At 40.0% G+C, this 25,403-nt stretch overlaps 1 protein-coding gene across 13 annotated transcripts in view; it reads left to right on the top strand.

Moving 5' to 3' along the window:
- Positions 1–8,911: 8,911 nt before the first annotated feature.
- Positions 8,912–25,403, top strand: part of CGNL1 (cingulin like 1) — a 55,116-nt gene continuing 38,624 nt past the window's right edge. For 3 of the 13 annotated variants that reach the window (XM_041418751.1, XM_041418750.1, XM_041418752.1), the window contains exons 1-4: positions 9,769–10,241; positions 20,181–20,244; positions 22,555–22,688; positions 23,511–25,110. In XM_041418751.1, coding sequence (XP_041274685.1) covers positions 23,530–25,110 — 1,581 coding nt within the window. In that variant the 5' untranslated portion in view covers positions 9,769–10,241; positions 20,181–20,244; positions 22,555–22,688; positions 23,511–23,529. Of the gene's footprint in view, positions 9,377–9,768; positions 10,242–20,180; positions 20,245–22,554; positions 22,689–23,510; positions 25,111–25,403 lie in introns of those variants that run through there. The other 10 variants (XM_041418744.1, XM_041418743.1, XM_041418740.1 and 7 more) reach the window with 10 other exon arrangements.

Below are 25,403 nucleotides of genomic sequence, written 5' to 3'. Positions count from 1 at the left end.
ACACTGCCAGCTGCCCCTGCTAATGCAACAAAACGAAACAAATATTTTCACTGCACCTCAGAAAAGAAACATCACTGACACCCCCTACCACTCTTGTGTTTTGCTATAGAGTATTAAAAAACAGGAAAATACAATATATGTATTAGGATGCCACCCCTTCTTACCTTCAAGGATTTCAGAGAGGAAATGATGAGTGCTTCCATATATTGTTTTTTCACTCCAGAAAAAAGAACGAAAATAATTTTCTGTACCCAGTTTCTGCACCTGGGGCCTAAATGAAGGGAAGTAGGTAAATAGTTCCAAGTAATTAATGTAATGACTCAGAGGGGCCACAGAAGGAAAGAGGAGTTTCTCCAGTTTAAATGTTTGCATTCATGCTTTGCCTAAAGCAAAACAAACTATCTGTCTTCTGGTTTGTATTTTCCCAATGAAAACTTCCATTTGTCTTATTGTCACTCCAGCATGTGCATCATTTACAGCTTTCACTGCTTAAGATATGCAAGTACTCTACATTGTAAGATTTTTTTTTCCTGAGATTTTTTTTAAGATTTTCTAGAATTGTAGAATGTGCTGTAAGAAGTGAACCAATAAAGGCAGACTGAGTGTAGAATGTGGCTGCAGCTTAGAGGTACTGTGATGTTTGCTGTGTAGTGAAGTCTCCAACCCCAAATGAAATGCATTGGTCTTTTCACACTTCAGGAAAAAAGAATCCACTACAGGAATGACTAAAGTTGATAAGTTACATCCTGACTGGCCATTGTAAAGAAAAGATGATGGGTATTGAGTTCCATCTGTTTCTGATGTTCTGGTCCTTTAATGTGAGCTGCAGAGGTGTGAAAATCTACAAAGTACATTCTTGAACTCTCTCCTAGAGTTAGAAATTTAAGTCAACCTGTTCTTACAAAATGGGAGGAAAAGTATAATCTGTTTTATCTAATAGCTCAGTGAAGAGAAGATTAGTTATCTGAAGAAGACCGCAGATTTGCATTTCTAACTTTCCATTTTAAGAGCCTCAGTATAAGTGATGTTTAGGGGAAACACTTGTAGTTTCTCCTAGGGAAGTGAGAACACTGCCCACCAGAAATACCACGAATGGAAAGAGAACTAAGCATGACTATTTGTCTTAATAGTTTGTGTACTTAAGGTTGGATGAAGCCTAGGTTTTGTTTGGTCAAATCTCTACTAAATCCTGAGGAGGAAAGCTCTGTGAGACAAAATCCTTGTCTCTGGTCAATCATTGTGTTCATGACTTGCAACAGAAATATTTTCCACAATCAGACCTCAGGCAGCAACATTTCTTCTGTTGAAGAGACTTGCCTGATGAGTGGCAATAGTTAATTTTTGCCAGCTCTCACAAAGAATTTCATTTGACTATGGCAAGCCTGCAGTCACTGCGCTAGGTAACATCAAGTCCCCTTTGTATGATCCAGGGACATGCTCTAACCTGCAAGTTGTTAGTGATGAATTTGATGTGGAAACTGGAGACTGGAACAGGACAAGTTCATCTCACTGGAAGCCAGCAAACAGCTATTAAGCTAGGTCCATGCTGACAAGGTTTTCTAATGTAGAGGTCTTGGCAAAGTCTCCCTAGAATAGATGCTGCTGAATTTGGCCAAAAAATGCTCAGAGGGCTTCCCCAGGCAAAACAAGATGCACTGACTTCTGTGCACTAAACTGGGCCTACAGCAGAGCTGCTGTAGGAGTGAAGAGTCACAGCCTTTGTGACACTGAATCCCAAGTGAGTGATTGCTGGTGAAGTCTTAGAAAAGACTGAGTTCACACCTAACATTACCATCTCATGGTAAGTACATAAATCCAGTGTAAGAAGCAGAGTAGCTGTTGCTAGGAAAAGTTTGAATTGGGAAAACTCTGCTTCTGTAGTACCTGTTTCATGTCCTGCCAGTCTAATGACCTCTGAGGGCAAAGGGCAGCTCTGCTGCTGCAGTGCAGCTCCAGCAGAGGGTTTTTGGCAGCCCAGTCAGTCAGGGATCACACCTCCCACAGCCCCGACTCACGGCAGGGCTGCCACAAAGTCTGTAGCCTCATCTTGGTCTCACTAAAGGTGGTCTCACCTAGGGAATGTAAGTCCTCCTTACACTGATTTAAAATGGGCAGTTCTGATTATTAAAACAAAAATCTTATCTTTTTGAGGTGAGGTTTACAGATTCCACTCACATTGGAAAGAAGCAACATTTCTTAAGCACACAGAATTAACTCAATTGTTTCTTGGCTGTACTGAGTGAAACATAAAATTTTGTATTTTAAAAAAACATTGTATTGTTGAGGGGAAAAGTATAGTAGTATACATTTTGATTTAGTCTATTGTAGCTAGGATTTTTTCACTTGCTAATTTAAAAAGTATAAGAAAACAGATAGCTTGGGAGTATGGTGAGGCAATCAATAAAACTACAGGCAAATGAAAGTAAAATAGAGTTAAATCCTTCCCAACAGAATTCCAGATAGCACAATGTGGAAGCATCATCTTCATGTAACTAAGGATTTTTAGAAATATTTAAATGGCTTATTTGGAACAATAAGCTCTTATTTAACTTGCAATGGCCTTGCAACTAAAAATACACTTTATTTAGTATTTCTTTCAACTTGTTTTAGAGCACATCAATAGTTTTCTCAGAAGATACTATCATTGTTTGGCAGAAACATACTTGCAAAAATAAACTAAATCCAGAAAAAGTTTCCAGGAATGTTTTTGGATGCAAATGTGGATAGTGACTCTGCCCATATCAAAAATAAAACACACTAGCTCTACAATGTTCTTTGCTAAATATAAACATCCTAACATTGATAAGCTTTACAGAAAAAGAAACTGATTGCCATATATTATTACCATCTCCAGTATTTTAAGAGCACCCTCTACAGTCACAAAACACAAACCAGGAAGAGTTCTTCCTAAAGAAAATAGTATTAACTGAAAACTGGAGTAGCAGTTTAGTTCATTAGCACAGTGCCAGATCTATATAAACATATCTCTCCTGGTAAAAAGGAGCAGACTTTGCACAAATGCCAAAGATAGAATCTATTGCATCACCAAAGCCTCCATCTCTGAGAATTTAAAATACCTTATATATTCTGTGCTGACTCATAATTAGGCTGTAAGCTTCCTCTCTTAAAACAATGGATGGCTGTGGGATCTGAAAGGGAAACACATAAAATACACTGTTATTTTCAAAGGAGAACAAGGAACAAACCATGGTAAAGGCCAGGATGGACTAGTTCCCCTGAGTTCATTTAATTTGTTTGTTCAACTCTTTTAAGAGTTGTGAAAAATTGAGCACTTAGTTCATAAATGGAACTTTAAAAAAAAAAAAAAAAAAAAAAAAAAAAAATTGTCCATGAAATGCTTATTATACACATGTACATTCCAGTGTTGAAAACTCTAATCATCCAAACCTGCCTTTAAGTTGTCTTTCTGTGTTTTTCCTAGATTATAGATATAGTTATTTTCTTAAGTCTTCAGTGCATTCAGTAGCTAAATTACTGCACGTGAATCAGGAGTGATGTTTTTCTTCCAAGGAGAAGGTGTAGTATCTCTAAGTTGATTCTTAAACTAATTGGACATCACTAAAATGTTTACATCTCTTTGAAAATATTGCTTCACGAAACTGCTTAAATGGTCAAATTTAAACTGGTTTAAATGGTACTGCCTCACCCAATTGAGAAAAGTAGCTGGAAATAAAAACAAATGTAAAAATATTAAAGATAGTACTTTTTTCCTGATCTTTATTTTCAAGCTGCTCGGGAATGCGCCGAAGGACCGAAGCGTTACAACCACCGAGCCCACCAGGTGGTGCCATTGGCCCACAGCACAAAAGGACCGCGGCCGCTGCCCCCAAAGCCGGCCGGAGACAGGGCTCGGATCAGGGCTGCTTCAGGCTTCCACAAACTGTTCCTTATCTTTCTCCAAAAGCAGCAAAAAACCCACCCCAAACCGTAATTGCTAACACATCCATTAAGGGGCCTATAAGAAAAAAAAAAAAAAAAAAGGTAATTTTCACTTGGGATAGTGATGCTTGGATTTAGACCCAGGTAATTTAACATTTCACCTCTCTATTGAAATAAATAAGAGGTACATGCATAAAGAGCATAGAAGCCATTTCATTTACCACATTACTATTTCTGTGATAAATGAACCAATGTTTACATCTGCAGTGACTGAAACAATACATCCCTTAAGCTTTCTTCAAATAAATTCATTGACAATGCCAATAAGTCACTATGTATTTGTGGAAATAGAGGCTCAGACTATGCTACTCGTAAAAAATGAATTTGTTCCTGCAGTCTTGGCACAGCTGAATCCCAGCAGCCTGGGCTTGGCCAAGGAGAGCTGCACAGACCACAGCCAAGCAGGTAATGACTACAATGGTTTCTGGAAGTTTAATGCATTTGGTAGTACTTAGGCTTTTTGAAGGCTCTTTCTGGAAAGAAAAAAACGTTTTTCATTGCTAGGATTACTGAAATAAGACTAGTGGGAGCAAGACCGTGTCGCTAAGATGTAGGAAGAAACATGGATTTAGCCAAAAGTTATCCAAGGAGAAGAATGGGAAATCAGAGATCCTTATTGTGGCAAGATGCTGAACAGTGTCCAAAATCTTCAACTTAAATTCATGTCAGTATTAATTAATTACTTGACTACGTATTTTTTCTTGAATGAATATTAAAACTATCATATTATTTATCATCAGACTTTCTGTTGTGTGTATTTTTCCCTCAATAGCTTTTAAAGTCAATGGTATCCTCTCTTCATCTCACTCTTGATTTCTATGTACATAAGTAAGGTTAATAATTGTATAGTCTTATATTCAACATGAAGAGTATTTGTAAACTTGAGCTAAGATGAAATTAAATTCTACAGAAGATAAGTTACAATTTAAATCTTCATCTCCTAAGTTTTCCTTACCATGCATTAGCTAATATAAAGTGTTTTCCAGTGTTTAAGTGATCTGAAAATATAAATCTCTTGTTTTACAATATAATCTGTCATTTTCTACATTTTATTTAATAAGTCTTATTCTTCTGCAATGTAAATATGTTCTTGAATATATGGCTAGGATTATTCAGGCTGTTTTAGAGCTCATGGAATGCTAGGGTTAGAGATAGAGAGAGCCCTGTGCTCTGGGTTCTGTCAGCACTACCCTGTGTTTGACAGCTGCATGTGGGAGAAGAGAGAAATGGGAGAAATGTAAAATACGAGCTACCCCCAAACAGGAAAGGAGGAGGGGGGGGAAGAAGGGAGGAAGAGACAGAGAAGAGGAAGAGAGAGAAGGTCCCCTGTGAAAAGGGAGGAGGGGTGGGGAATATGAGAAAGGTAGAAAATGGAAGGTCTCCTTTTTTGGTTACTTGTATTTGAGGAAAAACCAGAGATCATACATTAAAAAGCATCTGATACAAGGGTATAATAACATTTCTTCAAATGCCTCATCTCTTTCTCTGAAAGTAAAGACCTGAATTTTTAAGATGGTGTTTCTTGAAATAAGAAATAGATAAAAATGTCTACTTAGTAGCTCACTGAATATATTAAGAAGAAGGATAACTGCTATTTCTGAAGCAACAGATGCTTAATCTTTGATAATAAAGAAAATTTCCAACATATATTGTAAAAGATAAGTCAGAAGCAGCGCTTCAATGGAATTATATACCAGAATTTCCCCCCCCTACTTTCTACTGTGATTATTGGATTAGATCCTTTCCTGAAAGGAAATGGGGGACTATAATGAAGTGCCAATACTCGGTTAAGTGTGTAGTGGAAGAGCAGAGAGATAGAGGTGCACCTTGCTAGGGGCAAAGCACAGCACTGATACACCAGGTTTCAACACAGATACTCGCTGCACAAATGCAGGAGGGCTGCTCAGCTCCTGAGGTGTGCTGGAGTAGCCAGCAGCTGGAATTCATCTACATCACAGGCTGCTGGGGCAGTACTGTTTGTTTTTGCTTGAGCTGCAAACTCCATTTTGTATTGTGTTTCACAAGTGCCTGAACAGAGAGACATCAATCATAGTGTCGAAAGTCATAGTGTCGAGCCAGTTTTGTAAACAAGGACCAAAACCTTTACTTAAAAGCAAGGAAAAGAAAAATAACTGGCTGAGGGGTGGGAAAGGAAATGGCAGCCTGCACAGGGATGATATTCTGTATGTGACCTAAGTCTGTCCTCAGTGCAATTTTAGCTTATTGCTGGGTTTGTATACATTCCTTCAAGAAATTCTTACCTCACTGGATAACCTTGTACTTTTGCAGCATTACAGCTGGACTATGGCTCTTACTGAACAGTTCATGCTTACAGCATTACTACAACTAAGTACTTGTAAAACTCATGTTCAAAATATGCCAAAGATCTGCAAGAAACTGCTCAACAAAATGTTTAACCTAAACTACAGTTTTAATGAAATATTAAAGGCTCAAAGGTTCAAAATAAACTTCCCTCAAAGGCTCAAGAAGTGTAGGATAGAGCTTTGAGGAAATGTAGGATAGAGCTTGTGAAAATCCAATCAAAACTTCGGTTTGGGATGCTCACAGCCAATACAAGTAATTTAACAATTGTGCTTGTCCCACCTTTTTCTTTTTTTTCATCCCCCCCATCTTTGATACAGAAAAATAAAGTTAAATGAAAGAAAGAAATAAAAGAAAGAAAAATGCCTTGGCATATTTTTCTGAAACTCAGTGAGAAAGGTTTTCTGAGCAGTTTAATGCTGAGCATGACAGATAGCAACTGAATTGTCTCCTAAGCTGTACCTGAGAGGTATATAATGAAAAAAATTAATTATAGACTATATATATAGTAATGACTAGTAGTCATCATAGACTGGTTGTTTTAGCAAGAAATTATTCTTGTTTTTTTCTTTTTCTGGTTTGCATCTAAATTCCATGAAAATGCATTAATATACAACATCATTGATTAACAGTCTTCATTAACCTTTAGCAACAATGTGAAAATTACAGGTGTGTACACCTCTTTAATTAAGCATTTTGTTTTCTGTTAAGTGCAATTCCTTCACATCTTACCAAACGACAGTATGAGATTTAACAAACTGTCAGCATGTTTCTTAACACTCTAATTGTAATAAAATACAGCCATTATAAATGTCTGTATAATATCTGTCACTTCAACTGAAACATTGCCACACAACTCATGTAACTGAGGAAAAAAAATTTAATTACTTTCTTTTCTGTTCATTGTTTTCCATTTCAGGTAGGCTGAGGGTATAAGCTTTGTGTGCTTTCTCAAAAACTACAGGGAAAGCAACTAAGCAAACACTATGCATCTTTTACTTAAACAGTTCCAAGATTATGGGGTTATATGGAAAAATGCATATGAAAAATGTTAAATGGCAAAGCATGTGAAAAATCAGACGGCAGCACAAGTTTGGGCTGTTCTGCCTCATGAACATATTTTTTTATTACTATTAAGGGCAGAAAACTCCATACATCTATGACTTTCTTCTCAATAACCATTTTGAGGGAGAATCAAATTAGTGTGTTATCCGGACTTGCAACAGAAGTCTTTAGAGACCCTGTGCCACTGAATACTTCCATCCTCTCAGCAAACACTGTCATTTGTCTGCAAACACCTCACTAGCTGCCTCCTTAGAACTGTTTATTATTTGTGCAATTCCTACAGTTTACAGCTCCTTCTACTGATTAACCACCAATATAGTATTTTATCACGAGTAGTTGCTGTCAGACACTACTGTCTCATTGTTTTGCTTTTGACCCCCTTCCTGCTGCCTCCTTAGAACTGTTTATAATTTGTGCAATTCCTACAGTTTACAGCTCCTTCTACTGATTAACCACCAATACAGTATTTTATCACTACTGCCTCATTGTTTTGCTTTTGACTGTTTCTTCCAGGACCCAACAGATCCTTAGGGAATACTGATTTGCAATACTACTGAAATACATATTTTTTAAAAATTCTTAGAATGCATTAAATTTTCTGGGGTAGATTTGTGAGAACCTTTTTTTCCCTAACAGAACCCAAAGCTGGATACAGCGTCCCAGCAGTGTTAATACTGATGTTGTATTTGGACCTCTTCTGTTTATACATTATAATTAAGACAGGGCTATTCTCTATAGAAAATCCATATAATTATATAAAATTCCATATCTGTACACACAGCAGTCTTTGCTAATTTGGCTTGTTTTCACAGACATATAACAGGTATCAGAGCAGTTCTGACAGAAATTTGAGCAGTGACCTCCAGCACTGTTGGATTTGAAGAGGATGTGTTCCTATCCATGCTCCTCCTGTTGAACAACTTTGACATGACTTTCATGACTCATGTACTAAATTTTTCCTTCTTGTGTTCACTGCCCAGCATTTTTTCTGTTGTAGACAAGGATATATCACATTTTGTTGTGTTTTTTTTCTCCCTGTAGATTCACTAGATCCTATCTTCTGACTGTGCTCCTTGGTTAAGGCTGTTCAAACCTTGAGAACAACTTTACAAGCATGGAAAGGAACTGAGGCCATTTCTTGTGACACGGTTGCAGACACTGTTTTTTGGGGTTTTTTGGTCAACACCTGTGAACCCTCACCTACCTACCTTTCCGTCACTGATGGATGAGGGAAAGAGACATGCTGCGGTACGGCACCACTTCAGTTTGCACTCTATGTGTAGAATATTCTGGAATCACCTTGTGATATTTCCAGTCTAGCTGACGTCAGTGTGGAAATCACCCAAAGTGCCCGAGGCACCAAGGTGTGCCCGAGGTGCTTGTGCCGCCGCTCTGGGAGCAGCACGGGCACGCTGCCCCGTTCGAGCGCGGCAGCCCCGCTGTGCGCTTCCCTCACCTCCCCCTCACGTCCAGAGGCGCGCCCGCCCTGCCCCGTCCCTGTGCTGCCTCAGCCCTTCCCGCCGGGCGGGCGGCTCGCCAGTCGCCTCCACACGGCGAGGGAAAACAACCCCGACTGTCAGGCGGCCTCCAGCCGACAGTACCCGGGCCCGGGGCTGGGTTTCTTCTTCAGAGGGCTGTTGTGGCCAGCCCGTTCCGTCCCGGCGCGGCTCGCCGCAGCCCGAGCTGAGGAGGAGCGGGGCGCCCTCCCCTCAGCTCGCGGCTGCAGGAGGCCGTCGGGGGACCCCGAGCGCGCCGCGCGCTCCCTCAGAGAGACCAAAGGCCGCGGACAGGCGCGGACGCGGTGGGAAGCCCCGGGCTCACCTGCGGGACGCCCCCCGCCTGGCTCCTCCCCGGCCCGGCCGCGGCGCCCCCTCCCCCGCTAGAGGGGGCGGGCAGTGCGCGGTCGGCTCCGGCGGCGAGCGCGGCTGGCGGGGCGGCGGAGAGAGCGGCGTGGAGTTGGCGGGGATCCCCCTGCGAGACAGAGGCGGCTCCGGACGGGTGAGGAGAACGGCGGCGGGCGGTCTGGGAGGTGAGGGGGGCACCGCGTCGCCCGCTTTCCGTGCCGCGATAACCGGGACCGGGCGGGCGCAGGACTGTGGTGCGACCGGACCGGAGCGCGGCGGGCACGGGAGCCGTTGCCGTGCGGTGCCGCAGGCGCTGCTGCCCGCGGCTGTGGCAGTGGCTCCCGGCGCCGAGTCACTCTCAGCTCCGTTAAACACACGCCTTTCCAAAGGCCGAGGGGACCGGGCCCTCCCGGGCGTGAGGCGAGAACACGGCGGCTCTCCCCGACGACCGGCGGGTGACGCGCGGGGAGCTGGCGGAGCGCCGGCCGTGCCGGGGCAGCCCTTCCCCCGGGCGCTCCTCGGGGCTGCGCCGGCGAGCGGAGCGGGGCCGCCCCCGGGCGGGGAGCTCAGCGGCCGAGCCGAGAGGGAGCTGCCGGGAGAACAGACTGTTCCCGGAGTGCGTCGTTTGCTCTGGGGCTGTCAGGAGCGAGGGTCTTTCCCCGAGCCGGGCCGGCCGCGGGCGCCCCGGAGCTGCGGAGCCGCAGCTGGAGGTGCTGCTGCCGGCCTTGGCGTCCAGGTGGGCGGGCGGGGCCCGGAGGCCCCGCGGGCGCCGAGACCGCCGGCTCGCGCGCATTCCTCCGGGGATTCCTGGCATTCCTGGGCAGAGGGCACTCTTGACTTCTTTATCTCCCTTTTATTCCGCGAATTAGCGTATTTTTTTTTTGAAAGGGTGTGTCCACCTTGTGTGTGTTCTTTTTCATGGGAAAAGTTTAGAATGGCAGCTCTGCCATTTGTTCTTCTTCCAATTAACTTTGCATCTGATATAATTTATATCCTTCGAATTTGATGACAACTTTATGGGGAGATCAGTACTGCGATAAAACTTCTGTGGTGAGTTTGCATTAGATTAGCAGTTGACAGAACGATTGTTGTGGATTTTATCTGTCCCTTTTTTTAACACGCAGATATTTTTAAAAAACTATTGCAGTGAAAGCTGAATGATTATCAGAATATAAATAGTGGGAACCTCTTGTTGAAAACTGTTCTGTTTTTCTGAATATCTACACTGTATTTATCTTGTGCAGACTCCTAGAAGTAAATCCTGTAGGTGAATCAGAAATCCCCACAGTGTGTCCTGACTTCTGGTACTCCCAGGGGAATTTGATAGATTCAGTGTCTGACACCTATGCTGACAACTGTCACATGTGTTGTAGTTATAAATCTCTTTATAGAGCTTGTTTTAACAGAACTTTAAAACTTAGATAAAAATATAGTTTAAATGGCAAAACCAAGCTCCTGTTTACTTTTTAAAGGTGCGTTGTAAGAACTTGTTTGACTAGCAATTACATTTTCTGGAAGTGTCATAGTCATTGAATTGTCTTGGGTTTTTCTCTCATGTTAAACCCAGGGGAAATCTGCTTATGCTCACACTGTGTTCTAAGCCAGATGTGGTTACTGATGATTAATGTAAAAATGTAACAAGTTCTATAAGTTTTTGTTTGTTTGGTTGTTTTTTTAATAATTAGTTTGCACTTGGGTCTTTTCTTTTGGAAAAAGATAATAAATTGAAATGAAAGTTTTCGTACAGTATTGAAGCCTATGATTAAGAGTGCAGTAAGCATTATGTTTTAGAAGTTTTTCATGTTATGGAAAGCAATAAAACTGCTTTTTATTTTATGTTATTAATTTTGAGACACAGCTACATTTTTAATATAGAAAGCTCTGTAAAATAGGAAAGCAATGCTTCTAGTTTTTGTTAAAATTCTCTTAGGATATTAAAGTAATCTTTCACATAAGAGAAGATGGTTGTTTTTACCAGACAGTTGGTTGTTTAATATTAATGTTTTTAAAAAATAATCTGAGATAAAAAATGCAGTGCTTCAAATGAAGTATCTTATAAAGCGACTGATATTTTTACATGTGTGTTTACAACTTAGAAGTGTTTCTGAAATATGTTAATCATAGGAAAAGTATTCCTAGTTGGTTTGCATACACCTTGAATTGCAGCTGACGTGAACTGTTTCTGAATGGCACCTAAATGCAAATGCACACTACAAAGGTAACTAATGTTGTGACAGTACTAAAAAGGCCTTATATTGCTGACCCCCTTGATTACTGAATTTGTGTTGATATTTCCAAGAGCCTGTCCACTCCATGAGTGTATCACACAACTGTTTGGGTTTTTTGTTTTATTCTCATTATCTGACTTAGTTACATTTTGCTTTTAAATCTAATGAATCTAGACTGCTTAGGCTGCTTGAATTGCATCCAAGCAAACCAGCTTATTTTAATTTCTTTTAATTGCATTATTAGATCTCACTGTCATTACTAAAATGTCTGAGAAGGCACTTAGGTTCCCCTGGCAAAGTTTTTATGGGAGATGTGGAATTTAATTTTCTGCAGAAATTGTCATCCTTTTACTGAGGTAAAATTCCTTATACAGGACATCCTGTAGGCTAAGTTGCAGAAAATAATTGGTGACAGTTCCTTCTTCTGGTGTACATTGTGTAATAGGAAGTTGATCTTTCTGGGAGTATTGGTGAAACTGGTTTGTCTGGGTTCTGTAGTGTCATCTGAAATGTGCAGCTGAAACGACATGACCTCAAATGTGAGTTTTTAAGTGTTTTGTCATGGAGTGATGCAAGATGAACATATGTGCTATGTTTATTAACAAACTGCTGAGTTTATTCAGCCTGGATCATAGTGGGTAGGTTGTTATTTAAAAATAGGTACTGAAGTATTTTGAGGCCAAATAATTCTACAGATGCAAAAATGTAAACAAAAGCAGACCATCACAGTTTCATTCTATAGTCTGCTGTTTTACCATTTCTGCTTTTTGAAGTCATAGTGATGATGATGTCATTCTTAGAGCCTTCTTACTGTGGAGGTAACCTGAAATCTGTGTGTTAATACCAAGCACACAAGCTTGATTATGCAAAACAACATTTAGCCTATGGCAGCATCTACCTATGTTCATAGAAAGGAACTGCAAAGTATCTGCTGAAGATCACTGGTACTAATAGATTTCTGAGAAATAGCAAGGAACACTGAAATAATGGGCCATTTTTTTTTCACTTCTGCACCCTCTCTGCAACTCTGAATGGCATCAGAAATGTTGCAGCAACCTATTGCCCATGTGTTCAGATAAAGCAGATTTAAGAAATTTGTATTTCTTCTATCTGTCCCCCTTTTTATTTTTTAGAGGTGGGAGGAGGTTATCTTCTACCTGTTCAGTTCAGTGATACCATTCAGAGGCAGGCCTTGCAAGGAATTCCATCCTTACAGTATTGAGATTAACAAATGTTTTGAATGGCCAGGATGAGATGAAGGTGTTGGAATTTCTCTGATTTTGTTGCTAGGTCTCAACAAACTGCACAGAGGAAGGTGGTACAGACTTGACCCGTCCTGAACTTAGGTCTGGTAATTCTGTTTTTAATGCATCTTGAATGATGTGTTGGGATGATGTGCAAAACACAATAAATAGGGGTGTTTTTTTTGCTATTTCTGTTTTTAATTGACAGAAGAATGGAGAATCCACTCACTCACTCACTGAGCAGGTTAATGTATGAGGAAAGGTGTTTCACGTGTCCATGGAGTGTTTGTTCCAGGCATGTTTATCTGGAAACATGGACACGTTTCAGAAACTGCTTTGACCTTGGCTCTGAATGGTGTTAAATCAAAATGGTAATATTTTTCAGTGCAGCCAAGTATGAAAATTTAATCTTAAACCCCAAAAATTGACATGTTAAGAATGCATGTGCTAAAGATTTAGTGGAGTGGTAGTCATGGAGTTGCCACTGTTTGGGATTAGAGCTCACTGTATTTTTTTTGATCTTGTACCATCTCTGCCAACATAGCTGGCAGCCTCCAGGGAGGAGTTTATCCAAATGTAGGCTTAGAACCTTTCATTTTAGGTGAAATAAAGTGGATAGCAAGATTAATAAGCAGACATTTTAGGTATATGGTTTCATTTTTTGAAGAATGCCTCTAAGTTTTTAGCCAAATGAAATATTTTAATTTCTATTGGTTCATCTTTTTGTATTTATGAGTTTCATTAACCAGGCTGACAGTATGAGATTTGAAATTAATATTTTGTAATAACTTTTCACTTTCTTCTTGATTTTGGTTAAAAAAAGGGAGCAATGAAGAGTAAATGTGATTGGAGAAATGTCTCAGAAAGCACTTAGACTGCAAAAAACCACCAGGGAGCTTGGTAAGTCTGGAAGATGCTGCAATTATTCCCATGGTGGCCCCTTTCTGTGAGGGTCCCCAGGCATGCAGGGAGCCATGACCATTCAGATGTGACTTGCAGCAGTCTGAGCATGACCATATTTTGACTCCAGGCATTTGCAGCAGTTCATAATACTTTAGTTGCATGTGCATTGCACACACCATTTAAAAGTAGCTAAAATGTGGACATGGAAGCTAAATCAGTGTGAAAAGGAGATGTATTGTCTAGGCTGGCCATGCTTACATAGTCATACTGACGTGTTTATGTGTTTCTTTGAGTGTATATATAAACTCTCATACACACTTGCAGAAGCCTGGTAAGTAATTACCAACCTTTAGGAATGTTTTAACCTTATTCTGAATTCTGTTGAAAGATATCTGTAAGAACTGTTGGAGTTTATTAGAATGGGAGGTGTATTTCATGTACATAAAGGTTTGCAGAAGGGGGTAGTTATTTACAATCTGCTTCAACATAAGCATAATGCAGAAGTAGGGTGAAATGTAAGCTTTTATATAGAGATGGGGGAGTGTTTTCAGTGGGTAAATCAAGCTCAGTATATTTTGTTGGCCTTGTTGAAAATGGCTGGGATTTGCCTTCATACATTTATTTGCACAGGTTAGCTGTTATATGCAGGGAGCAAATGTTCAGCAGTAGCAGCCTTTATTTACAAGAACAATTGGCATGCAATGTTACATTGTAATTCCACAAACACTTCAAGCTTCATAAAGAGGCAGCCCTACCTCTCATTTCCCTGGTAATTATGCTGTTCCAGTGTGAAGGTGAGAAGTGTGGCAGCTCAGGGTAGCTGGTTAAACCTGTGCTTGCAGGACCCACACCAGGTCACTTTGGCTGCCCAGGCTTTGTAAGCCCTTCTAAGTGATTCAGTCCAGCTCCATGGAAGCTCCTTTCCTCTGTGTTGTTTTTGAACCTCTCTCTTCTACACTCAGCTCATGTCTCTCAGACAGTGTGATGATATCATCTTGTCTGGTGGGGCCTGGGCTCAGGGCCTGCAGTTCTGACTGCATATTTAAATTTGAAAACGCATGGCTGAGCTAGTTGAAAGAAACTAGATGGGTGTGAAGCCAAGTGTTTAAGGAATACAGTGTAATTAAGACAAAGTTTAACAGTAGAAAAATGGAAGGCATAACTAGCTTGAATACACATGAAGCCGTGGCCTTATGTTGGCTGTGTAAATATGACTCCTACAGCCTATTTTACATGTAGATTTTGTACTTAAATACTTGCATCTCCATAGAGATTAACCCTGCTCTGTGTGTCTTTGTATAGGTGAGACACTGGTCTTTGCAAGCAGCTGTACTCATAACTCGTTATTAATTTTGTTCAGGAATAAGTTACATGTATATAATCAGGGTCTTGCAAGTTGCATCTGTTGGGTTGCTGTAAAAGTAGCTCCTGTAGACAAGATTATTGTTCTTCCATGGGAATAATGAGAAGAACGTCCCTTGAAATGTCACATTTGAAGTGAAGGAAAAATTTTGAAGTATAGGAACCTTTTATTATTTAATTATGTTAGATAATTTTATAAATAAACATGTTCCTGGAGCACTTGTAGAACTTCTTAACAAAGGTTGCCCTAGCTCTGTCCATTCCTTTGAGAAGGATTTTTTAAGAGACTCTTAACAAACCTGAGATTTTTTGCTCAAGCCTCTAAAAGGATACTCTCTTTATTTAAACAATAATGATATCATTGGGATGTACTAAGATAATTTCCTTTGGAACAAAATACAGTTTCTAACGCTGACAATTGGAGGAAAATGTAATGAAACAACACAGAATCTCTTGTGGAGTAAGTGTATTCATGTCAGATGTTTGGATGCAAACCAGCTATTGTATTTGAAATCACAAACCACTTTTAGAATCTGTGAGTACCCTCGTGTCTCTCAGCCACCTTTTCTGTCAATACATAAAGATACGAACATCAAGAATTTGATAAAGTAGAAGAGTATATATAATAACATTTCCTCTTAGTGACTTCATGACTTTTTTTTTCTTGTTTTTAAGCTTTTTTGCAGGTTTTTAAGAAAAGCGAGGGAAAATTGAGTATTGTGTGTATATAGTCAACTCTGAAATAAATATTTATAAGGTTTTGTTGTTTGCTTGCTTTTTGTATTTGAAGTTTGTAAATATTAATTATAGTGCAGTATTGTCAGATACAAGATAACCCCAGTAACTGGATCCTGTTAGTGGCAAAACCCAACTTGTTCAGGAGCTTTATCTGAGCCTGTATGGGAGATGAAAGAGTAGCATTGCACAAATACACTCAGGCAGGTGTTTGTACCACAGGAGCCATGAACAAACAAGAGCAGCTCCCATCTCCCTCCAGTGACTTAACGACTGTCACAGTCTGCAGTGGGACTACTCACTACAGATCACATGAATTTGTTCCTTGGAACTGTATTTCAGATACAAGTTGACTTCTGTTTTAGTATACTTTGAATGTGTTTGATTTTGTTTCTGATTCCCTTTTGTTTATGATTTGGGAAAATCTGGAAACATTACTTCAGAAAAGAAAAAGAGAGCTCTTAAATAATGATACAAAGTATATAACGCAGTGGTAATAGTTTAGACTATTACATGGAAATTTGGAGGTTTCTTAGCATTTTCATCATAAACAAAATTAAGGCTTTATTTTGCACTCAGTAAATGAAGTTAGCAGGCCATGTGTTGTTTCCTGTGGGGATAAATCCTGTAAAATTCTGACTACATGAATTAATATATAGCAGATAAAGAAAATTGGATATATGTATTATGTCCTTGTTTTCAATAAAACTCTGAAAATTTTTGAGACCTGAGTATCTGCCAAAATATGTTGTTGTTGACTTACAGCCATTGAAGCAGATTTTCATTTGAAAAAAAAAAAATAACCAACCAACAAATAAGCCAACAAAACCTGCTAGTTGTCACACAGCTCAAACATTTGGCTGATCTGTTACATACTTTCATAGGACTAACAAGATGTTTTACATTTCCAACACTGAAACTTCCTCACACACAACATTTTTCAGCCAGAGGAATTATGGACCCAGTTGTAAGCAAGTGAACAGTATCTTTTGCTCTAACTGCTTTTAATTGTTCCTGCTACTGGCAGTCCTTATTAAGTACAGCCTCTTCCTCTCCTTGAAAAGGTGGCTACTGATACTCTGTTTTGTTGGCTATCTGAATAAGGTTGTGGAACTGAAACTTAAATTCTCCTTTCTAAGGCACCAAGCCCAAAGATCATCCACTTTGCTGTACTGCATTTTGGGAGAAATTAATAAAATAATATCTGTCATGCATACTAACTGAAGCACGGCTGTTGGCTTTCCCTAACAGCTATGGAAGAAAAGTATTTTTTGGAATTTTCATCCTGCAGGAAGTTCTAACTTGTCATCTATAGACTGCCATCTGAAATCAGAAAAGAGTGAGTTTTTTTTTCACAGAATAAAAATGAAAGCAATTAATTGAGAAATGTTGAAATACTTCCTATAAAAAGGTATTTCTCTGAGTCAGTGTTCCTGGCTGGACTTCATGTTTCATTATGCACCCAAAGCTATATGACTCCTTTACTTAATCACAGCTTGGTTAAAGGAGAAAGAAACCAACTCCTGTCGTGTTCTTGGCAGGCACAGACCTACATGGCTGCTGGTGTGGGGGCTGGAATTGCTGCTCAGAGGGAGGCCTGCATGGCCACGGGCAGTGTGGGTGGGTGGTCCTCCAGCAGTCGCTTTTCTCCGTGGCACTGTGCACAGCCTGGGCTGGCAGTGGCTGTGATCTCCCTGCAGCAGCAGCGCAGGGTTGGATACAGCCCTGCAACCACAGTGGGATGCAGCAGCTCAAACCTGCTCCTCTCCTCTGTGCACGGCACCAGTCACTAATGCACGTGCATGGGGGGACTGGAGCTGCGGTGGTGCAGGGCGTGTAGGGTTAAGTGCATTTAGACGGAGTGGTTTTGGAAGAATATTGGCCACGGGCAGTGTGGGTGGGTGGTCCTCCAGCAGTCGCTTTTCTCCGTGGCACTGTGCACAGCCTGGGCTGGCAGTGGCTGTGATCTCCCTGCAGCAGCAGCGCAGGGTTGGATACAGCCCTGCAACCACAGTGGGATGCAGCAGCTCGAACCTGCTCCTCTCCTCTGTGCACCAGTCACTAATGCACGTGCATGGGGGGACTGGAGCTGCGGTGGTGCAGGGCGTGTAGGGTTAAGTGCATTTAGACGGAGTGGGTTTGGAAGAATTTGCTAGCTTTTTATGAAATATGTAAGACAAATTCTGCCTACAGTGATAGGTCAGACCTGCCTTGGATGCTGAAGAGATGCCTTGGTTTGGTCTTGTGTCTGTGTGATACCAAGCATAAGTCCTTGCAGTCTAACACTGGTATATGGAATTTTGAAAAATACATGCTGTGTGGCTTAGGTTCACAGAAACTCCTGATTGTTTTCACGTATAGAATTTGTCACCATATCTTTCCTTCCAACAAGTAGGAAGAAGAGATGGGACATGAAGCTTTTGGGCTGGTTTAAAAGGGAATGAATATTTGAAAACTCAGTGGTTTTTTATTTCATTTATAGAAATTTTAGGTAGGTCTTTGATGCTGTCATCAGAAACGCCAACAGCAATAATAAAATAAATGAGTATTTTTTTTTTCCTCACTGATGCCTGCAGATATAGAATGACACGATATATTGTTAGAAAATCACTGATGCCTGCAGATATAGAATGACACGATATATTGTTAGAAAATCCTTTTTTATAAACTTTTTGAAAGTTTTGAATTTTGACCACTAGACAGGGAGTGGCAGTTTACAGACAGTCCTGGGGAAAACCAAAATGTGACAGTTTCATTGTATACTGTAACTATCATAATTTTCTTTCTAATAACTGGGAGGAGTAACTGCCATGTGTGCTATAAATATAATTTTATGTAGACAAAAAGCCTCAAGTAGGAAGAAATCTTAAATGGCAATAAGGAATCAGTTGGAAAAATGGCAGACTTTTTTCAGATGTCTTTCTATTGCCTGGATATTGTCAGTTCGCTCTTAAATGAGTTTTACTGTCTTTTTTTACAGCCCCATATCTAGAATTTTAAAATTGCACTTTTCTCCCTTCTGCTCTCTGTAAGCAGTAGATCAAATAAATTTATCCTCCTTCAGAGCTATCTTCCTTCCACACGGACTAAAAGGGACAGCAACCAGGCCCATTTTTCTTTGGCAGAAGCAAATTGTAGGTAGGATTGACAACGATGAAGTTTCCCCTCATACTTGCAAGGCATGTTTGTGAGAATGTTTTCCATCAAGTGTGAAAACATTACAGTTTTGGTCTTTCCATGAATTATCCTGTCTGCTTCCTTTTCTTTACCCTCCCAGTATGTAAGTTTTCCTTCCTCTCCTCTCATAAAGTTATTTCCTGTCCTTTTTCCATAACACTGTCATTTATTATTGACCTAACACCCACTTTGTGTGATGTTGCTGATACTTTCTGAATAGTCAGCTGCACAGAGAATCCATTATTTAGCTTGGAGAGCAAGCTCAGTGTTATGTAAGGCTGGAGAACAAATTTTATAGTTCCTTCCTGACATTTTGCTGTGCATGTGAAATATCTGAAGTAAACATTCATGGACTGTTACATCCCGCTTTTTCAAAAAAGACACTGATTAAATAATGTGGGCCATGAGGATTTTTTTTTCTTGTGGTAATAAAAATTTGGAAGTAATTTACATGGAACCATGTATCATTTGTAATTTAGCCTGAAGTATTTTAAAATTCTCAGAATTCTCAAAGTTCTGTCATCCAAAGAGGAGATAATGGGATATGTCCATCTTTTCCTTTAATGAAAAATCCTCAGGTAATCCAGTCTTAGGAGACTCAGGATTGTGTATTGGATGTGGGGGAGTTCCTGGTTTTCTGACATTAAGGGAGCCAGGGAGGAGTCCTAGTGCCATAAAAAAAGACAGATCTCTTTTATTCCTCCATATTCCCTCACTAGATGTAGCAAAAGGAGCATACGTGTAGTGTGAGGCAGTCCCTTTGAAGGATATGTGGCTCCTTCAGGAGGCCAGGGATCATAGTGTGTACCAGAGAACACAGGGACAGTGTGTACCCCATGCTGGTCACCATGCCTGGACTGTGTGTCTGTCTGTCTGTCCAGAGCAGGTGCTTGGCTCATAGGCTGGAGCACAAGGTGAGATGTGCTTTTTAATGAGGGTGTGTGGGCAGGATACAGGAGAGCAAGCTTCTCATGCAGTTTGGCATTTTACAGGACTGGGAAAGCAATTTTTCTGAATAAATCTGCTTTGTAGATTTGGCTAAAGAATTGAAACGGGTGGTGGAGACAATTCCATGCCTTTGTGATGCTGTAATGTTAAGAAGGGAAGAGACACGTCTGGCACAGCAGTATGTTTCTCAAAGGCTCTCTTTTCTGCCCATGTTTTCAGGGAGAGCAGCCAGGGTTCCACATGACAGAGGTTTTCTTTATTGTGAGCAGGTCTCACATAGCTCCTGTTAGCTAGCTATAAAGTAGCTGTGAAAGGAAATGTTTTTAAGGAATTAAAAAAAAAGTTTTTGACCGGTTAAACCTTCAGTGTTCATCTCCTGTGGTTCTTTGTAGAGTATCATATCACCACTGAACAACAAAGTGCTACAGAAGAACATGCAGAGTATTGGATTTTCAGGTATGAAAACCTCTGCTGACAAGTTCTCTTTATAAACAAAAAAAAGTCATAGTTTCTGTTTTTGGCAAAAAGAAGTTGTTCAGAAAAATGGGACCGTTTCTGAGTAATGATAAAATGTGGGACTTCCATACCCACTGAAGTCAGTATTTAGAATGAGTGTTTAAACATCTTTGTGAAGTCTTACTTTAGGAAGAAGTTTCAAAACTGAAAGGCTTGAGCAGCTTTGAGTTCCAGTTTTGTTTATTTGTTCACAGAAGTTTTTAAAGGTTGCTATCCCTGATGATGAAGTTAAAACATAAATTCAGTTTGAAATTTTCTGCTCGCCTCCAGCAGTCCAAGGCCATGTTGCTGACCAAATAGGTGATCCCATCATTCTGTGGTACCTTACTTGCTGACCTGATAGCAAGATCCTTATGATTGTGTGTCCTCGACTATATTATCTGTTTTAGCAAGTAGAATATTTTCAAAAGAAAATAATTTATTGAACTGTTTTTTTCTTGCATCCTGATTAATTTGTATGTGGTGTTGTAATGATGCTTCAAGATAGGAGATAGGAACTGGTTTCATAATAGAATGACAGTCTTTCACCTATTTAAAACTTTAATAGAGTCATTGCTTCTGTTTTTTGAAAATTGTATTTTTAATCTCTGAGATAGTAAATAAAATTACTAGCAAGACAGTACTGTTTGAAATTTAATGAATTGCTTTGGTAGAAAACCTGGAATTAGGATTTATGTCACTCTCTATGTAAAAAAAAAAAGCTTCTTTATTTTTTTTAACTTCAAGTATGTATCAAAGAGCCGCACAAACAGGGAAATTGCCTTCCCAGCTGCCATTTAACTATCTAACCTCCCTTCATAAGCTGAAGGGTAAACAGACTGTTTTGTCATAACATTTGAGGGCTTCAGCAGCCTTACAGAAGATTAAAACCGGGCAGTTGTAGCTGTCAGGGTCCCCGCTGTCAGCTCCTGCACTGGATCAGATGTCAGGATTTCAGTCGGTCACAGCATGGAGCACAAGCTGATTTCGCTTACCCGAGTATGCCAGCCTGCAGGTTTTCATGGCTGAGGTGTGTACTGAGCCAGCAGAGTTTTCAGATGTTCTCATTTTTGACATGGTGACATCTGTCAGAGGAGTGGGGCAGACAGATGGGAGAGGAGCAGCTTCAGTCCTCTTGTCCTCCTCTATTGCTGTAACCCTGCCAGAGCCTGAGATGTGACTGTACAATGAGTGTGCAGGAGAATGACTGTAACTGTAATTAATCAATTAACATAGTTTCAGGATTTCCTCAGAAAGGCTGTGTGTGATGAAAGCCAGTAGTGCTTTTTCTTTAATTTAAAAATGCTTACAAAATTGCAAAACCACTTTATTGTGTATTGTAAAACAACTATTTGATATTATGTAGTTCATGTGAGTATTACCCAATGCAGTTCAGCATCCTATAAAATAGAAATTCTATGTAAAACCTTGAAATTTTGGAATAGCAGGGTAATCTGTCTTGTTTTCTTGTTGAAGTCATGGGAATTTATAAAAGTAATCTTTTTTTCTCAGTTCCAGAAAGATAAAATGTGTTGTTTAAAAAATTGTTTGCTCAGCTCTTTTATTTCTACAAGGTTTTATCCTTTTGTACAGTAAAATTAAGAGTTTTGTTAATACAATGCTTATGAAGAAGACAAATACACATACTTCTTTATGGTTTTAGAGACAAATTAAACATTATTTTAAGGTAGATTATTAACCTAAATATTGTTTCCCTATATAGTAGGGGAGTTGTTCTGTGGTTGTTTTTGAGGGGATGGGGATTGTTTGGGGTTTTTTGTGGTTATTTAATATTTTAGCAACTTTGCAATGAGTTTGAAAGCACTTCTTTTGCAGTCACCCCCAAACAGACATATTGTAATTGTAATGTATTGCTGCTGAGGAGGAGCTGGAGCTGGGTGTTAGAGAGGAAGAGGTTTTTGAGGGGAGCTTTCCTGCTAGCAGGAGGAATTGGGTAGAAATTAGTGTACTATGAATATTGAGCCAAACTTTTTCATTTGCTGTCGGGAAGAAATGAGAACTCTGCTCTTGACTAGAGTATCTGAGGGAGGTGGTTCACGCTGAGATAGACAGGAGAGTGAAACTGGCTGCAGAGGGTTGTTTTTCCATGAGGCATCCTGTTGTTTTGGTTTCCTCTTGCTGATTACCATCGCTCAGTGATCTTGGGTTTGTCAGGCCGCAGTGATGACTCAACGCCCCAGCTCAGTTCAAAAGTTTATTCCCTCCAGGTTTTGTATTGGACTCACAGTCTTGTGTTTCATTCTTTTATAGACACACTCGTACTGTCACTGCACTGCCTCTGCCTTTAGACAGTTGGCTCATAATCTGCAACAGACTAAAGTAAATCTGCCTGCAAACCCAGCTGTTAGAGAAAGAAAGAATGGCATTTAACATTAAAAACACAGGTAGGGTTGCATTTATTGTTTCCTAGATTGAAACAATTTTGGCACATATAGGCTGGAGTTAGCATTCCTGTTGGATCTGAAAAAGGCACTGTCAGCCTTGGAAATACAGCAGTGTTTTTGTTGCTCAGCAAATTATCTTGTTTTAAAATAGCAACTGGAGTTTTTTGGAACAAGCTTGCATTTGGGAGATTGTTAAATTAATCTGTAGGAAAGTTTATTCTTAGGGATGACAATGAGATAATAAATGAAAAAGTTTATTTTCAGATGTCATTAGAAACGAATGTTGAAACCCAAGTACGTAAAAACCACAACTCAAAGGAATGAGGATGTTGATCTTCCTTGCAGTGCTTTAGTTACCTGAAACTCATAAAACCTTAAATTGCCTGGTTGGGTTTTTTTCTCATGGGCTTATGTTTAAATGTTAATATGGCTGGTACTAAATGCTGGCTTTAAAATGATCAGTGGTTTGTGAAGGGTACAGTCTTCAGTAAATATAGTGGAAATACCCAGAAGTCATGCTTTGACTCAGAAAATTGTACCAGAGTTGCTTATATTTAAAGTAATTTGATTCCAAAGCAATGAGCACAAACTCAGTGAAGGTAACATTCATAAAATGACATGACATTGATCAGAATGTGTCAGTCTGACATTGTCTTTGTATCACAATGTATTCGCTTTGGGCTTGATAGAGCTTGGATATTGATTTCCCTGCGTTATTGCCATTAGTCTTCATCATCACATTGAATGGTAGAATAAAGTAATTAATGAAATAATCTAACTTACTTAAAACAATGAGAATTTTGTAATTTTTCTCCTGTTCAGATATAATCCTCTGATAGACATGGAGCCATATTTTGCTGGTTTTAAGCACATGCAGCAGGACTATGAAGTCACTCTTGAACTTGCAAGTGAAGAGACTCAAAAAACTAAAAATGTGCAAAATTCTAGGACAGGGTCTTACGGTGTCAGCATTAGAGTCCAAGGAATCGATGGACATCCTTACATAGTACTGAACAATACGGAAGGATGTTTGCCAGAAAATCCTCCTCCTCCTGGAAAAGAACAGCAGGTCGTTCCTCACACTGTAAGCAAGCCAGCCATGGACTCCAATACTGCTTTTAAGTTGGAGGACAAAATCAGTGAACATACAAAATTTGCTGGAACACAGCACATGCAACCCTCTATGCCTAAAAAACTGCAGATAACCAGTGTCAATGACAAGGAAAGTGGAATGCCAGATTTTAAAGATGAAACTATGAAATCCTCAAATTTGTTGAATTTTCAAAGACATCCTGAACTTTTGCAGCCTTATGATCCTGAAAAAAATAACTTGAACTTGGATAATTACCAGTCTTCTGTATGCAGTAAGTCTAAGTCTTTTGCAGATGAAAAAACTGAAGCAAAGCCTAGGATTTCCTCATCTAAAGTAGTGTCACTACAGAAAACAAATACCTGCTTTGCAGAGTCAACCAAAGCAAATTCAAAGAAAATACATCTGAACAGGTCAGTAGAAGATGTAAATAAGCAGCTGCAGGAGTGTCCCAGTAGCACGATCAGCCCCGGTGACGTGTGTGCTTCAGAGTCACTTTCACCTGCAGGAGGATCCCCCTGTGTTAGTCCCACTGCTTATCCCGAGACAAAGAAACCCAGGCCAGATGTCCTTCCCTTCCGCAGGCAAGATTCCTCTGGGCCAGTACTGAATGACTCCCGAAGATCCTCGTCCTCATCGGCTACTCCCACTTCTGCCAATTCCTTGTACAGATTTTTACTGGATGACCAAGAGTACGCCATCTACGCGGACAATGTTAACCGCCATGAAAACAGGAGATACATTCCATTCTTGCCGGGAACTGGTCGTGATATTGACACTGGTTCACTTCCAGGGGTAGATCAGCTAATTGAAAAGTTTGATAAGAAAATTGATGCTCACAGAAGAGGCAGGTCAGGAAAAAGGAACAGAATTCATCCAGATGATCGTAAAAGATCAAGAAGCGTTGATAGTGCCTTGTCATTAGGACTTGATGTAAATTCAGGTTATTTAGGTGAATTCAGTAAAAGCTTGGGTAAGTCAACTGAGCACTTGCTGAGACCATCTAAAGTTTGCCTTCACAAGCACTTACCCAGAGATCAAAAGTCACCTTCCAAAGAGACAAAGATTCCTGCTCGAAGTATTGGAAAACTGCAAATGCCCAGTAAAGACACTCAGAGCAGCTGTTTCAGCTCTTTGCAACACCATAAACAGAATGGAACAGATACAGAGAGCTTGATGGGTAAATCAGCTACACTCCCAGGACAGAGTAAGAGAGAGGAAGTTAAAACAGTAACTTCTACTTTGTTGTTGCCAAACCGAATTACAATTACACCTGAATCAGGAGCCAAGAAGATTTCTGTAAAAACATGTTCATCTGTCCCTAATATACAGGTAATTTTCAATTCATTCTTTAAGCTGTCCTTTGCACTCCACCATATGAAAGCTGCCATATTGTTAATTGTGTATTTTTCTGGTCTTCATTAGAACAAATTCCCATCATACAATGCTTCCAAATGGGATTGTTCTGGAGAAATGTAAATATAATTTTTTGTTGTTGTTTTAAGTATAGAAAACATGATTTTTAAAAGAACTGATTTTTGTATGGGTAAAGGAAGATGGTGAGGCCAAACAAATATAAAGATTCTTAAGCATAGATGCACAAAAGTAGAATGTGAAAAGATATG

The sequence above is a fragment of the Onychostruthus taczanowskii genome, unplaced genomic scaffold (assembly GCF_017590055.1).
Source record: "Onychostruthus taczanowskii isolate IOZ18803 unplaced genomic scaffold, ASM1759005v1 scaffold6, whole genome shotgun sequence".
NCBI lineage: Eukaryota > Metazoa > Chordata > Aves > Passeriformes > Passeridae > Onychostruthus > Onychostruthus taczanowskii.
The sequence above is the reverse complement of the archived record's forward strand: the minus strand, read 5'-3'. Positions and strand labels throughout refer to the sequence as shown.